Source organism: Branchiostoma lanceolatum, chromosome 10, assembly GCF_035083965.1.
Source record: "Branchiostoma lanceolatum isolate klBraLanc5 chromosome 10, klBraLanc5.hap2, whole genome shotgun sequence".
NCBI classification, from domain to species: domain Eukaryota; kingdom Metazoa; phylum Chordata; class Leptocardii; order Amphioxiformes; family Branchiostomatidae; genus Branchiostoma; species Branchiostoma lanceolatum.
In genome coordinates this window covers 9,994,670-10,011,082 of record NC_089731.1, presented here as the reverse complement: position 1 = coordinate 10,011,082, position 16,413 = coordinate 9,994,670, and the positions used below count along the sequence as shown (strand labels likewise).

The following is a 16,413-nucleotide window of genomic DNA, read 5'->3' as shown; positions in this document are numbered from 1 at the left end:
ACATAAGCCATATTACTTGCGGGATTATGTGACTTTTCCTCTTTTCGTCCTGACTATAACTTGTGAACGTATCAGATATCTAATGTATCCGTTTCCTCCCTTCTCTCTGACTACATGTATAATGTGTAAGAATAAAGCAAGAAAATTACAACATATAACATTATTGTTGGTTGTTTATTGTTTATTTGAATGATCTCTGTGGAAATTGAACTTCAGGTTTTAAACTGATCAAAGTACATGTATGATCATAATCAAATCTGTTGTATGAAATATAATTGTACAAATTTATTTTCAAAAAACTTTCTTGAGTTGAGAACAACAATTATATTATATACAAAAAGGCCATCACACGAGACATGGGCAAAATAGAATATATACAAAAGTGTGCCACTCTACATAGTTGACCTGCTTAGAGTAAAACTATGGTACATTTAAAAGCCAATGATACATTTGGAAACTTAAATGTGCATATGCAAATCAACAGTGTCAAACAACAGAAAAATTGCCACATTTTACTAAAACATACAAAATTAATATACTCTAGCAATTTGCTCAAGAACACTATATTTTTGTAAGTGTAACATTAATGTTCTCTTGAAAGTGAAACACTATGAATATGTTTGGTCCTTTATCTTGACATGAACACAACAATATTTTAACTTTAATGTTCTCTTGAATGTGAAACACTATGAATATGTTTGGTCCTTTATCTTGACATGAACACAATGATATTTTCTACATTGGATAATAATGTAAATTGCTGTAATAACACTCTACCAACATTGTTATCGATAAATACTATTTCACAAATGCATCGATTTGGAGCATTAGAAAATTATTGTTACAAGTCTAGGTCTCTGAGACTCCTCAAACTAATGATATGGACTGTTCATTGCTGATCCCTTCTCCTTCAACTGCTTCTTCCACTGAGGCAGCTGGTCTTGAACCGTTGTCCAGTACATCGTCTGAGGAGGAACAAGCAGAAATCAAAGCAAGTTTAATGTATGGAAATTCTGCAAATTGCTCAGAAAACAAACTTGTAGAGTCAAGAAAGATAGAATGTTATAATTGACCATTTCCTAACTATGCAATAAGTAATGTAACTTACATCACAGCACTGCAGTATAACACAAGTGAAAATAGATTATTTATTGAAAGTTGTTTTTATTAGAACATGGTAACAGCATAATAGAGACATGGCTTTATAAAGGATACCCATTTTACTTGTAGTTCTGTGAACTTGACATTTGGAGGCTGTCTTGCTATGTCCTTCATTTCCACCTGACTTCTCTTGATGTCCTACAGAATATAACACATTTCATTTAATTGTATTTGAAAGTCGACTCCAGGGAGAATAGTGTGAAATTTTTGAAAATAAAACACCTATGGAGATCTTAATAAAACAAACAGACAAACACGTAAAATTATGTAAAACAAACCAGAAATGCATGAAAAAGTCATAATTATTGCTATACTGCAAAACAAAGATTTATGAATGGAATATTTTATCTTAAACTGTGTCATGAGTCTTTGAGAATTAGATGGTTAGATGGCTAACGTTAGCGCATGACATTATGACAGTTACAGTATGAAAGATGTTATAACTGCTGAAGCTGGAAACCATCCTTGTAATTTTACGTCACCTCCAAAAGTTGCTATCCCCCATGTTGGGATGTGAAGGGTTGGCAAAAATTAGAGAGAACATAGACATAACCAGGATGGCTTATTGTGTAATTATTGTCAGATCACCTGTTGAAGTTGTTTGTTCCTCTGTTGTACGTGTGTCCAGTGTGCCTGGTGAACCTTTGCTCGGTGTTCCGAGCTGTTCAGTTCACCCTGGGACAGATGCAGCAGCTGTTCTCTCTTGGCAAGTCTGATGAAAAAAGTTTAAATTCGACTCTTTTATATGCATGGAGGGTGAAATTCGATTTTGTGCAATAGTAGGGAAAATTGAAGAATGGCATGTGAGGATGGAGAAGGACTGGAAGTGGTTGATGATGATGGATGATGAAGGAAATATTACACTATATGATTATTCAGAGGGAGGGTAACTGTTGCAGTAAATGCAGATGTGTAAAACCAAGGAGGTCCAGCTCCAGTAAACCTCCTTGGTAAAACGTTAACTCGCCTGGGGTGAACTTACACAAATGTAACCAAGATAATTCATACCAAACTTTGTTACCATGTTCGTGTTGTCTTTTGAATTTGATGAATCAAAATAGAGATGCAATACTTACAATTCTGCGTGTTTCTGACTGAGCTGGATCTCCCTCGCCAACCATTTCTCTTCCTTCTGACTTCTTTCCATGTCCTGAAGTTGAAAACAAGTGCCTTAACACCGGATCAGACTACCGAAACCAATGAGTCGTTGACACGACAGACACGACCTAGCATCAGGACGCCATATTTTGCTTGGGACTAGTACTAGTATTCGTGGATCAACAGCGCCGACTTGTGGGAATTTGTAAAACTGCAGTTGTATTCAGTGTTAAACAATGGAGCGACGCTTAGCGGCTAAAGATAGTACTGCAGCTTAATAAACGACCTGAAGCTGTCAATCTGCAGTACTTCTACAGACCGTCTAGGGGCGCTTTCAATTGACCTTTACCGGAACAAAAATGGCAGCATGCATGTGTAGAAGTGGCCTGCCAAACTCAAAGGGCATTTTCGAGATGGGGAAACAATGTCTGGGAGCGAGGTTGTTATCAAGGTAAGTTTAAAGACTAAAGACGAACAGGACATGAGCAAAACTGCGTAAGTTTCCCGTAACTTCGATTGAAGTGACGAAGTTGATGTGAGCTGGGGAGGGGGGCATCCATGAGTAATATGGTATGGTATGTGTTTTGTTGTATGGCTGAAAACACCGAACAGGGACTTTGAACTTGACCTTTCCAAAGTATTAGGTTAGAATTGCAATCTAGATTATCTGTCTTACTAGCACACTAAGTTTTAGGTCTTCACGTTGTTCTTAAAGGCCTTAAATTGAGTCACCATCACCTTGCCATGCAGAAAATATAAGTACCTTGATACTCCATACTGGAAAGAGGGTGTCCGCCTGTAATGTCATACAGGACTTTTATTTTCTCATGAATCTTTAGTGTATAAACACTGGACTGGCACTTCGAACTTGACCGTCAAGTAAGACTGGAAACATTAGCAGACTCGAGATGTCCACATTCGAACTACACATGTATATTATGATATTCAGTATGCAAGTATTATATTATGGTATTCAGTAGGGCCGGTGCAATGGCCGAGTGGGTAGAGTGTCAGCCTTGCATACGGTAGGTCGTGAGTTCGAACCCCGGCCGGGTCATACCAAAGACTGTAAAAATGGTACATACTGATTTCTCTGCTTAGCACTCAGCATTTGGGAAATAGTATGGAAGTTAAACAGTAAAACACACACCACTACCAGTGGACTAGCCCCCTGCTGTAGTGATTGCACAAAGTGTGGCCCAAGGGCTACTGAAACGGAGATGGGTGCCGCCCTATGCACCATCGGTGCGGGAAGGAACTTTGACTTTTTTTGAGTATGCAAATTAGAGTTCAAGTTCAGGGTTCCCATTTGGTCCCATTCACTATTCTATATTTAACATCTATTGGCATGTCCCCGTGGCGCAAGCGGTTACACGACCCCGCTGCTTCGCCATCTGGATCAAATTCCGTGGCTCCTAGGGCCCGAGTTCGATCCTACGGGTCGACTCCAGCTCAGAAATGTTGTAAGAGATTGCATTCCTCATTTTAGAAAGTGACGTAAATGAGGCGGCCTTGAGGGAGCTTCAGGCATTAGCCTCAAGCGTCAAACCTATGCACGTAAAAGAACCCAACACACTTAAAATCGAGAAGAGTAGGGGTGAGCCAGTGTGCTTGGCCAAAAACGCGAGCCGTAGCGAAGCCACATTGCACTACCACTAGCTACTTGAAAAAGCATCATGCTTCACCTCAAATGAGGATGCCTTGAAACGAAAGGAACGAATATTGCTAGACTGGTCTTTTGGTGCTGGGTTTCACTTGGTTCTGTTACGATTCACAATTTTTAGTGTAGTTTAAGACTCTTAGTTTCTAAAGTCACTTTGATTGTCTCTGATTTTTAGTCAAATATTTTTGCCATTGTTGTATTTAATGTTTCTTTTTTATTTTCTTGTTGATCCTTTGCAGGTCCATAACAGTGACGTCATCTCCTCAAAGAGTTTTCCATAGACTGCCTTTTCAACAACGACAACCTGTAACACCAGCTCTAATGTCCCAGTCAACAGCTCTGCAGGCCTTAACAGTAGTTCACAAGAAAACCCTCCACACCAGTTCTTCCCATCATGGTGCAGAAGAGTTCTTTGACGATCCCAAAAATTGGGGCGAGAAAAATGTAAAACATGGTAAGCAAAATGATCTTATAGTTATACTTGTAAACTAAGTTTCAAACTCCAACTGTGTGATTGTAAAAAGTACTTCTTTTTTCAAAGCTAATAGGAGACTCTATGAGTCCTATAAGGTTTCTGAGTTTCTATGTCTTCAAATGTATTTTGATGTTAGTTTTAGCCTAAAATTGAACTGCTTTCTTATCTATAGGTGATGCCTGGACTATGGACCAACTCAGACAAAAAAGTAATGTGGACCTGTGGAAGTTATGGTGGGTGTAACACTGTTCCATTTAAAACATATTTGTGGGATGATGGCTAGCAAGAGTAAAAGTACAGGTTGAAAATGTCTGACCAATTTTAAGAACACATGATACTAGTAGAATAAATTGATTGGATTGGGTGTGTTCGGAAACCGATGTCTTGTGCCGATATGTATTTCCTAGAAATTGTCCTTTGGAAATTTATGATAAATAGGCCTATGTAGGAATCTTGATAAGTTTCAGGACTGCTTACTATTGCTAAAGTCATATTTTAATGTTATAAAACTTTAAAAGAAAAGACTTATCCCACAGGTATGTGTTACTGAAGGAGAGGAACATGCTGCTGACCCTGGAACAGGAGGCGCACAGACAGGTTGAGAGGATGCCCAGCGAGGAACGACTAGACAAGGCAAGACTGGCCAAATAAGAACAAAATATTACTGCTGATTATAGATATAATGTCTCACACCAAGAGAACATACAATGTAACTAGGACATTTATTCCCTTTGCATTTAAATGCTGAGTGATGTTATGTTTGATACGTGATATATGTTTGAGTGCTAGCAGTGTATTGCAAACATGAGTTATCATTACAGATCTGTTTACTGCATGATTCTGTGAAGTGAAGAACTTGGTTCTCCCCTCTGTCCAGGTTACAGAGTCCATGGAGAACCTGCTTGAAGTCCTGCTGGAGCGGGAGAAGGCGCTCCGCTTGCTGAAAACGGGGAGGGAGGAAGAGGTTCCTGGGAAATTCCTTTTCAACGTCTTCGGTCAGAAGTACTACCGGCGCTTCAAACCGTACCCCATGCCCGTGTGGATGAACACGTCCTTCAACAAGAGATACTGGACCTTCCCCACTTTTGTGGAGTATTACATAAGGTACATTGCAGTGTCAGATCAACGGTTACTGGTCAGCAAAAATGTAGTCGTTCTACACCACAGATGGCATAAAAGTGTTGTTTTGGTGCTCTATACATTTGTTGCCATGTAGACTATCATACAATTTACTAAAAGGAAACACGTACTTCCTTACTTCTGAAATAAGTCAAATTGAGTCTTACAAAACTAGTTTAAATATGAAAATCACCTACCAGCATTACAATTGTGAAAGACTCCTTTTCTTCTTCTGTAAAAGACTAGTTGCTCTATATTAATATAATAAAGGTACCTTTTTGAAAACTAGTATATTAAACTGTTGCTTCCTGGACATAGCTTGTTGAATTCTCAGCTTATTCTCTGAATTGTTTTTCTCTCAGACTGCGAGAAGAGAAGCACCAGAAGAGGCAGTTTGCCCAGGCGCACTCGGAGCGCCGCTGGTGGGCCAAGATGGTGGAGAAGTTCCCCAACCTGAAGGACCAGAAGACGCCCTGGGAGGAACGGGAGGAGAAGAAACAGTGGGACAAGGAGCAGAGACTCCGGGAGATCGAGAAGGAATATTAGAGCAGTTTCGTCCTCATATATATTCCTGAGCTGTGGACAAGATGAAGAAGGCCTGCCATGTGCCAAGTCTGTTCCACCTGGGGTAGTACACTAGCTGACTTTGTAATGGATGAACCTAAACCAGCCACTGTTCATCTGAAGTAACAATAACTACGTTCCAGATATTTCATAAATACTGGTATTCATCCTATCAAAGCATCAATATGTACAGGAATAGTAAGAAGACTCAGAACCTGTATAACTGTGTATTACAGTAAAGGTGTAAATCAGAAGTCATACCTCAAAACTAAGCATACTTTATTGCATACATGTATTTGCATGAGAAATTTGTAGATATGTGGGAGATTTTTATAGTTGTTACAAACAGCTCTTAGTACACCTTCTAAAAATTCAGACAAGTTTTGTTAATGGCTAGAAGCAAACCCGGAAAACTTTTGCTGTCCATTATTTTCTCTCATTTTCAAGCACCAGTAACAGAGATCGGACAATGTTAGGAAACAAAGCCTTCATCCACATCCATACTTTGTTGTAGAATAAACAAAATCCTCATTCAGTTATTACATATGCCTAAAGTATATCTTTGTGTGTGATCATAGTGGTGAGATATATTTAATGTTTCTTCCAGAATAATTACTTTGCTTTCTTGACACCATTGTCACAGTAGCATTCCATAAACACATTTCAATTTACAAAGTTGCTTGTAGCACTCTGAATCTCAACTATCTGAAGTAAAGTATCCAAAATAATCACAGCAATGTTATGTGATATAAATGTTTGCATTATATGTACAGAGTACATGTCACGGACCCTAAAAAATGTATGCCCAAGCTTAATAATTCAAACTTACCATGTACATGTCTTCAAGATTTCACTCCAATATCTTGGAAGATTTAAACATTCTCTTCAAATTGTGTACCCTTAGACCCAATACCACACTCATTCAATAGTTTGCCTACAACATGACTACATACTGTCTAAGCATGTCACCTAGCTGAACACAAATCGTATAAGTCATATCGACACTTGACCACAGTATGCTCATAAGCCACATTACAAGGTTAAGTTTAGCACTCTTGCATAATAAATTAGATACAATTAATCTTTATCATATCAATATCTGTCATGATCACCATGCTTACATAAAGCAAAAAAATTTGTGCAGAATCAACAAATCTTAAAACATACAGTGCAATGCATAGACTTGAACATTGCTAAATATCAAAATGACCAGAAAATTCATCACCATTTATCCAGAATGCCTGCACTGTGGCTTGTAAGGTTTCTCTACAATAGAAACGGGTAACACATAATTGTGATGTACATCTAACCTTTGCCCTGTTTCATGTCCTGGTATTTATCACTTCCATAACCCCCTCCCATAAATACAGATCACACTTGAAACAGTATCTGCCGGCCCCAAAATACTGTACAATTCCTTCAACTTCAAACTGTGAGGTTTTCTCTTAAATGACAGCGTTGAGTCTTCCTCCGATATTGTAGAAAAACACACCTCAGACTTCCACCTCGTGCAGACGAAACTCACTATTCAAGGCGTCTAGGTCCTTGTGGTCACAGTGTGCGTAGAGTTCTGGCCGCCCCATGAGCGAGATGGCCATGCGCAGGGTGCTCCAGATGTTCTCCGACATGAGCGCCGCCTCTCCCTTGGGACCCTTGCCCGCTCTCTGCATGTTCAAGGCTGTCAGGAAGTGTTCCACCGCTTCCCTATTAACGACAGAAATGTTTGAACATAATTTCATTGTAGAAGTATGCAATTCAGTGCAACAGGACTTGCAATGTAATATACAATTGGATATTGTGCACTTCTCTATGCCTTTGTATCATGTACCTCTGATGACTGGTTCATGAAGTTTGATCACACAAACTTTGAGATCCCAACAAGCACATTTGGTTAAGGATTGACATGAAGCTCTCATTACTACATATGATCACCTGTCATTCAAAAGTTGCCAGATTTATTTTTCCAACTCAAGGCATGTGGAAGTCATCTATCAGTACAGAATGTACGTACTTGTACACCCCCAGGTTTACTATAGAATGACTGAGCCCTACTAGTACATCCCCAGCTTTACTACAGAACGACTGAGCCTAACTTGTACACCCCCAGGTTTACTACAGAATGACTAAGCCTTACTTGTACACCCCCAGGTTTACTACAGAATGACTAAGCCTTACTTGTACACCCCCAGGTTTACTACAGAATGACTGAGCCTTACTTGTACACCCCCAGGTTTACTACAGAATGACTAAGCCTTACTTGTACACCCCCAGGTTTACTACAGAATGACTAAGCCTTACTTGTACACCCCCAGGTTTACTACAGAATGACTAAGCCTTACTTGTACACCCCCAGGTTTACTACAGAATGACTAAGCCTTACTTGTACACCCCCAGGTTTACTACAGAATGACTAAGCCTTACTTGTACACCCCCAGGTTTACTACAGAATGACTAAGCCTTACTTGTACACCCCCAGGTTTACTACAGAATGACTAAGCCTTACTTGTACACCCCCAGGTTTACTACAGAATGACTGAGCCTTACTTGTACACCCCCAGGTTTACTACAGAATGACTAAGCCTTACTTGTACACCCCAGGCTTACTACAGAATGACTGAGCCTTACTTGTACACCCCCAGGTTGACACAGCTGATGCCCAGGTTGTACCTGCTGCGTACGAACCCGGGCCGCAGCTGGAGGGCTCGTCGGTACGCCTGGATCGCCTCCTCACTCCTGTTCCCATTGGCTAAGGTGGCGCCCAGTCTGTTCCACAGGAGCGAATCCTGCACAAGTACACAAACAAAGCTACCTGCTCAGATTTGCATAAGTAGTTAAGAAACATTGTTCCAAGCAAAACTTTTTCACTGATGGGTACATGTATGATGTAGTGAAAAGACTCTATTTTCAAATATTTTGACATACATCCTTAACTTCTAATGAAGTAAAATCATGGGCTTTGCAGAATCTATCTTTCATTTCATTTTCTCAATCTTTAACTACCATATTTGCCTTACAGTACACCCTCCTAAACATTATTTCACAAAGTCTGTTCCCATCCATCCCTACCTCTGGTCTGACAGCCAGGGCAGCATTGAAACAGTCCACAGCCTTGTCGTACTCCCCAGACAGGTTAAACAGCACCCCCAGACCACACTGCACATCTGGGTCGATGTTGTCCTTGGGCGCTCTCCTTGCCGCTTGGATGAACAGGTCTCGAACCTCATCGTGTAGCTCACTGCAAAAAGAACACATATTATCTGTCATAACTTTCATCCTAGCAAAAGTAAAGAACACTCAATGTATTTTCAGCATGTTACTCTGTTCAAATTTTCATCCCAAGAAAATTTTCATCCCAAGAAAAGCAAAGCATACTCAATGTATTTTCAACCAGGACTTCACCCTCCTTCAGAAAAACTGACAAACTCCCTTATTCTGTATCTGTAATCTGTATATCCGGTATAACACACCAGCTTTGCAGGCACGTGGTGCGGAAGCAGCTGGTTATTATTGCACTGAACGACCTGTCATACCTAACCTTTACACATCTGACTGCAAGCGTTTTTAAAATTATCTAGATGGGAAGCTCCTTTTACATGATGTGAGCACCTAGTAGAGAAAAGGAGGTGGGATAGCTAAACAGAAATTCTACAACAACTTAGTTTGAAGACAAAGCCACACCTTGACATCATGGAGCTGACTTTGGCTGTTGCCCCTGCTGCCTCTGCCCCCTGTGGAACCAGGTTGCTGTACTTGAGGGAGTTGGCGAGCCACGACTTGAGCGTCTGACAGGCCTGCTGCTGCATGGACTCGTTGGTGTAGCTGACGGCCAGGGCCATCAGGGCGGTCAGGTTCTGCGGCTGCAGCTCCAGACACCTGGAGGTCGAGGTGGGTAAAATAAGTAGAGCTTCATGTAAGAGGGTCTGCATAGGGGTTCTCGACAACACTTTACACTTTTCAGAAGAACCCCCTCTGTATTACACTAAAATCGAGGATGGCGATTAAGCAAAATTTGGTCGCCTCGCTACGAATTACGTGACGAAGAGGGCCTTTCCTACAAATTATGGAAAATAAAAATAGGCTTCCTTCACCTCATGGAAAAGAGCATGCAGGCCCTCATGTATAAGTGTTTTGGAAAGAGGTTCAATGACTCACTGATTTGTGTAAGGCTTAAAAAATGGCAGCTATAAACACGTTGACATCACTCTCTGTGTCTGCCATTGAGCAAGGATGTTTGCTTACAATTTCTTTGAACATGTGAAATACATTGCATCTACAGGCATAAGCAAAAAAAAATTCCATCATCTGCTTGTACAGAATCTGACAAACCTTTTCAGTGCGCTGATGGCATGTTGTTCTTGCTCATTCTCTGCCTGACTTGTACCAAGATACTGCCACGCCTGGAGACAAGAGTACAAACATCATACATACATTCTTCTGTTTCATTTATGTTCCAAAAATCATTATGCCTAGTCTTGGATGTAGATTTATTCTATAGCTCAGTTCTTGAACTGCTAATAGCTATACACAAACATGCTCATGGTGTGGCCCTCGTCAACAAGTTATATAATATCCCCTCTGAAAAATGTGGCCTGACAAGTATCCGACAGTTAGTCAGGATTCAAACCCCTACCTTTTGATCCAGTGCTTTACAAGAATTATAAACCAACTGATAAACATGTACCAATAATACTAAAGCATGTGTAACAGTTATTCCACAATGACACATACTTCCATATGATCAGGGTCCTTCTGCACAGCTGCTTCAAACAGCAGTACAGCGTTGGCCAGGTCGCCCTGCTTCAACCTCTCCATGCCTTCCTTAAAGGCATCAGGATGGTCCTTCAAGGGGTTATCCTCCTCAAACGCGTAATCCTGAAAAACAGTGATTATCAGTTAGGAGGGTTCTGACTTCTGTGACATCCATATTCAAATTGCTCTTGAGCTCTTATTGCTGATAAGAAAACTTGACAATGTGTCTTTGTCTTGCATGAATACTAAGAAACAACTTGCTGAACCTTAAAACCCCTTTCCCACCCACCTTGTTAGTGTCTACAACATTGTCAAAGTCAGACAGCCAGGGGTGGGCGGAGTCCTGCTGGGCTAACTGGTCCCACTCCTCCTGTAACTTGTCCCAGAAGTCACTACCGGCCTAGTGGACAAACAGGAGAAATGTTTACTTTCAGAAAGAAAAATCATTGTCACAGAAGGTACAGTAAACACTTAATGACATTTCATAAGCAAAGCACAATGTACAATTGTCTGCCCATTAAATAACAAGTAACTACTGGATCAAATAGAAAGGTATTTAAAATCACTCTAACGTACAGCTGCTGTACAATATGACTGTTTTCACAATCCTACTTTGCCCTACAAAATTCTTCATGCGAGTTGATCAAAATTCAACTTTTATTTCCAAAAGATCTGAATATCAAGTCAGCTGCAGCTACTTCCTTAAGAATGGTCAGTCAAACAGATAATTCTCTTCACCTCCAACTGTTGTCTGGCCTCATCAGTGTCAAAGTTCAACACGTCTGGTTCCTGTTGGAACTGTCTAACCCACTCCTCCTCTTGTGTGCCCGGCTGCCAACCCTGGGGAGGGGGGCACAAATCGGTCAGCGAAGAAGTTTGCAAGAAAATAGTAGAAGAAACAAAATTATGACAAACTGTGGGGAGGGGGGCAAAGATTTTTCACTGGGGCAAATTTGTGGGAAAGGTAGGGGAGATGTGAACATAGGAGTTTGAGAATAAAACGTTGACAAACTAAACTTATGGCACTGCATAAAATGATAGGACAGTACATAGAACACAACGCAGCATGGACGACATATACCTGTTCTCTAGCAAACTGTTCTGTCCACTTTTCAGCTTCCCTGTCAGCTGTCTGGTCTATAACCTGGTTCCCCTCTATTGTCACATCCCCCTCGCCTATCTTCTTCACAAACTTCATGAACTAAACAGACAGAACAGAAAGGATCCTGTCAGCAAACGCCAATGACAAACGATTCAGTTTGAAGGTACACATTGAGCAAAACTAAAACCACATTCCCTTACTTGGTGAAAAGGTGCAATTTGCAAACAATTTCTTTTTTAACACTCTTTGAACCATGATTTGTGCAGAAGGTAATTTTTCTTTTCAACAGGGTTGTGTCAAAATTAAGTGCCTCTCTTTTCAATCTAGGCATTACGTTCAGAAATTTTTCATTCAACACAAAATAACCTATAACAATCTCTTTCCAAGGCAAAGTAATCAAGTTTTAAGATGGGTTTTATAAGAAACATAAGTGATCTTTGTTTCTGTTTATGTCTATGGAGTCAATGCCAGTATTAAGAGAAGAGAGCAGACCTTGTCAACAGACATAGGGAAGACAAATTCTTCTGTCTGGAAGATAAACAACCATTTCGTTGGTATGGAGATTTTCATTTTGTATAGGTAACACAAAACAACCCAATGTTTAGTAGCTACCACCTCCCCTCAATTGTGTGCTGTACAGGATTTGTACATTTGTCCTATAATTGCACTTTTCTGGCAGCAAAGCAAGATTGCTTCACATGCTAACCCCTGCATCAAGTGAAATTACACCACAGTGCCTTTTGATAAAAAACATGTTAAACAAATGTTATAATATCCATCAGGAGAAGATGGCTTACCTCAGAGTTGGTTAATTTGGGGTCGTCTACAGACTGCAGCAGCTGATTGGCTGTTCTGGCAAGTTCGTTATCTTTGTCTGTAAACTCTTCAGCCCTGCAAAACGGACACTGTGCATGAAACTATTCCCCAAACCTAAATCCAACAATTCTGTTTGTATGATTTGTGCAATCAAATACTACACATGTACCATATAATTGAGCTTTCCAACCATGAAGGCTTAAAAATTCTATGTTGTTTTACCTCTTGTACACACTTGTATTCTGTAACATTAAATTTCTAGTAGATATGCATACCATTTTGTATCTGCTTCATCTTCTAATTTGACAAATTCTTCTGTCCTGCAAAACAGAATATAAATTGATTAACATCACAAATGCATTATGTATTTCATTCAAAATGAAATAGAAACTGAGGTGTTGTAACATATGTTCAATCTCTGGAAGAAACAAAAACAGTGTTACCAACCATGTTTTATCTTCCGCTTGTTCTAAGTACTCATGGGCCCACTTGGCATCAGCCTGTTCCAATGGGAGAATATCTGGACCTAGGAGTAATCAAGACATGAGTCATGGTTTGGGACATTGGAGTTATGATATTGTTCATTATTGTGTCATAAAGATTAAAAAACATTACTCGTTAGTAAAAACTTCTAACCTACAGATAACAATGCCAGGGGAATGTTGCAACTCTTAATTACTGCTACTACTAATAATTACTATTGTGACATAGCAAGAAGACTGAGGATGATAATATTGTATTACAAATACAAAGAGAAAATGTGATTTTGTAAGTTAAGAAGATAGTCTTATACATGTTACGGTCTCACCTGCATATCTACTGAGGGGATCATCTACAAACTCCTTGGACCAGTCTGAGTCATTCAGGTCCGTCCCTTCCTTTACCAGGTACTCATCCGCCCAGTTTGCAGACGTGGCAAGGTCAGCTACATTGGGTGCTAGAAGAAAAGATACAATCTTTTTGCAGACTTTGTTTCATTAAAGAGAAGCAACAGATATCACAATTATACAAATCACAAGAAAGGTAACCAATGCAATAGGTTTGATGTAGACTGATTGAATTGCGCCTATAGCAGCCGCCCCCTAGAAGGAGGGGCCATTACAGCTTTGGACAGCGGAGTTTGCGTTACACAGACTAGGTTTGATGCAAAAACAATAATGTGATTTTTTTTTAACCTTGAGCAAGTCTACTTCTCATCTCAGCATCCTCGATTTCTCTCATCTCCTGCATGAGAGCATCCATACGGAAGGTTGTGGGGGCAGCATGGCTACGCTGGTCTGCCAGAAACTCATTCACCAACTAGACAATATGGGAACAAAATATTACAGTATGAGTGGCAAGGTGTGAGTGATGCTGCTAAATACAGGTTTGTGTCAAAGAAATGAAGATTGAGATTTTTTTAGTTTTAAATCAGTGCAAAAAAAAATGTTACCTGTTCCTCCGAGGCTTCAGCAAATCTGTCAGGTGTCTGAGAAATAGGACAGCGGAACATAACAAGATGAGAAGAACATGACATTGAAGAACTTATTCTACAATTGAAATGGTTATATTTGTCATAGTCGTACAAACGTAAGACCTCCCAGCATTGACACTTAGAAGTAAGTTTGGTACAATACAGGTTAGATATATATCAACATCTAGAACAATTCTTGTTTACAATGATGTACTGTAAGATAAACAATTGTTAAAAGTAGTAACGTTACAGAAATCAATGCAGTCCTTTACTCTGGATGTATCCTAATCAAGCATTCACTTTGCTCTAAATCATATTAATTTTCAAAGAACTGATTCATGATAAGGATTCTGTACCACAGGCAGTCCCCTCGCTGCAGGAAAGCCTGGCCTCAGCCCCTCCTGTCTCAGAGTCTTGTCCTGGGTGAAGTGTGTGGTTAACTTCATCAGAGGGTTGGCACCTCCACACTCCCCCTCTACCAGCTGACGCATTGCCATGGTTACCAGTGACTTTGTATGTTTCTATCAGACCTGAAAGGAGAGAAAATCTTCTCATTTACTAAGAAGAATACTCTGTGCAGTCAGCAGGAGCAGAACTGTTCTCTGACTACAATACAAAAGTGTTGACACAAATTAATCAGCATTGGAATAAATACATATAAAGCACCTGGCTTTCTGCCAGAGGTTGCTTTTATTGGCAACAGGGAAACCACTCAGACTAATTCAATTTGCCACAAATTAGACATACGAAAAGAAAACATGCAACATGAATGTAACAAAATTATATTAAATTATAACCCAGCTACCGGTATTCATGTAAGATGTGTGTGCGAGTCGGGAAAAATCAAGCCTTTAACTTCTTTTAATGGATAGAGGAGGTTTCCCTTGCTGCCTTTTGACGACCTTATGTTTATGCATGATCAAACAAGTCCATCAAAACAGTGCTGTGTCTGTTAGCCTTGAGCTCATACCCATGACCGTGAAGAATTGATTCTGTCACAGTTGCGCAGTTCTCACACAAAAGGTGATTGTTTTGGTCTGAAAGGCTGAGAACCATCTCCAACATTTGGATAAAGTTCAACTGGAATTTCTTACCCCTTCTTTCAAAATGTCTGTAACTTCGAGTTTTAGCATTCTGTACAACATTGTTTCTAATTAGCAATGCATTGTACTCTTGAATATTTGGAATACATGCATGTACAATTTTATAGCACTTCTAGTAGGAAAATTCCAATAAATAAAAGGATGTCAGACCTCTTGCATATGATAAACCATTCAAATTCAATAGATGGTGATGGCATCTTGGTTTTTAAACTTTTGTTACTGTTATCTATACCTTAACCTGCGTATGTGACTGGCATCCTTGAGATATTCAATTGAATTTTGTATAATAATTTCTAAACTTTCTACATGCTCTTCTAGTGGGTCAGCCGGTCAGGTCAACATTCTATTTAAAAATTGTTCAAATTACTAATACAACAGGTCATGAAAAATCTTTTTTCGAGAAAAACATGGCATAGTGCAAAATTCTGCGACGATAGGCGCTATTTTCAACCTGCGCATTGACGTTACATAATATGAAGGTTTTATAAATTTGGTAACGCAACTGGGTCATAGGTCGCTTCAAAACTTGCTTGCTGTGCTGTTGCTATAACGTTGCTATAACGTTTGAGATATATTCTGTGAGGAGGTGTGCAGGTATATTTGACTCAATGTATAAACAACTACGGTGACAGGGCTAGAATACAGTTGCTACAGGTGTTGTTTAAACGTCGACAAATATTGCATCTATCTTTCTGAATCGTAATTAATCGAGTGACCAAGCGGTCATGATGCATCATGACAAGAAACTTTGAAAAACGTACTTATCTGACCATCACAGACATACAATACACCACCTTAGGAACACCTACCTTATGTCTGCCAATAAAGGGCTTGAGAAACTATTAAGAGACTTCTTGATATCTAGAATTTTGGATGATTTAGAGCTGTTTACATCTGCGAAACGTTCAGCTGGTCTGGTCACGTCAGGTCAACCGCCATCTTGACTAGCATTTACTTCCGGGTTAAGAATGACGTCACGAGCCGCATCACTTCGTTGTAAACATTCACTACAAGAAAGTGTGCATATATGATTATGAATTTATGAACGATATCTTTTCGCCAAAGTGTCTATATTAAATACTCTATGCTTGAATTTGTAAGACAATGAAT

The 16,413-nt window shown here is 39.8% G+C and overlaps 3 protein-coding genes across 4 annotated transcripts; 1 reads left to right on the top strand and 2 right to left on the bottom strand.

Moving 5' to 3' along the window:
- Nucleotides 1-155: 155 nt before the first annotated feature.
- On the bottom strand, nucleotides 156-2,406 carry LOC136443333 (centrosomal protein 15-like). Its single transcript, XM_066440534.1, has 4 exons — nucleotides 2,238-2,406; nucleotides 1,750-1,873; nucleotides 1,225-1,299; nucleotides 156-965 (listed from the first exon to the last, which is right to left on the bottom strand). The coding sequence occupies exons 1-4, from the start codon at nucleotides 2,306-2,308 to the stop codon at nucleotides 873-875; spliced, it is 363 nt and encodes a 120-aa protein (XP_066296631.1). The 5' UTR covers nucleotides 2,309-2,406; the 3' UTR covers nucleotides 156-872.
- Nucleotides 2,407-2,517: 111 nt separating this feature from the next.
- On the top strand, nucleotides 2,518-6,619 carry LOC136443331 (large ribosomal subunit protein uL29m-like). Its single transcript, XM_066440531.1, has 6 exons — nucleotides 2,518-2,710; nucleotides 4,162-4,376; nucleotides 4,570-4,630; nucleotides 4,934-5,030; nucleotides 5,275-5,501; nucleotides 5,879-6,619. The coding sequence occupies exons 1-6, from the start codon at nucleotides 2,619-2,621 to the stop codon at nucleotides 6,060-6,062; spliced, it is 876 nt and encodes a 291-aa protein (XP_066296628.1). The 5' UTR covers nucleotides 2,518-2,618; the 3' UTR covers nucleotides 6,063-6,619.
- Nucleotides 6,343-16,265, bottom strand: LOC136443330 (peroxisomal targeting signal 1 receptor-like). Of its 2 annotated transcripts, XM_066440529.1 has the most exons (17): nucleotides 16,113-16,265; nucleotides 14,557-14,730; nucleotides 14,180-14,215; nucleotides 13,923-14,046; nucleotides 13,556-13,684; nucleotides 13,195-13,273; nucleotides 13,023-13,067; nucleotides 12,729-12,822; nucleotides 11,911-12,030; nucleotides 11,568-11,669; nucleotides 11,119-11,229; nucleotides 10,809-10,952; nucleotides 10,407-10,477; nucleotides 9,759-9,953; nucleotides 9,147-9,315; nucleotides 8,706-8,863; nucleotides 6,343-7,784 (listed from the first exon to the last, which is right to left on the bottom strand). In XM_066440529.1, exons 2-17 carry the CDS (start codon nucleotides 14,695-14,697, stop codon nucleotides 7,574-7,576), a joined length of 1,929 nt encoding a protein of 642 aa, XP_066296626.1. In that variant the 5' UTR covers nucleotides 14,698-14,730; nucleotides 16,113-16,265; the 3' UTR covers nucleotides 6,343-7,573. The 2 variants fall into 2 exon arrangements, with proteins under 2 accessions (XP_066296626.1, XP_066296627.1); XM_066440530.1 differs by lacking the exon at nucleotides 11,911-12,030.
- Nucleotides 16,266-16,413: the final 148 nt, after the last annotated feature.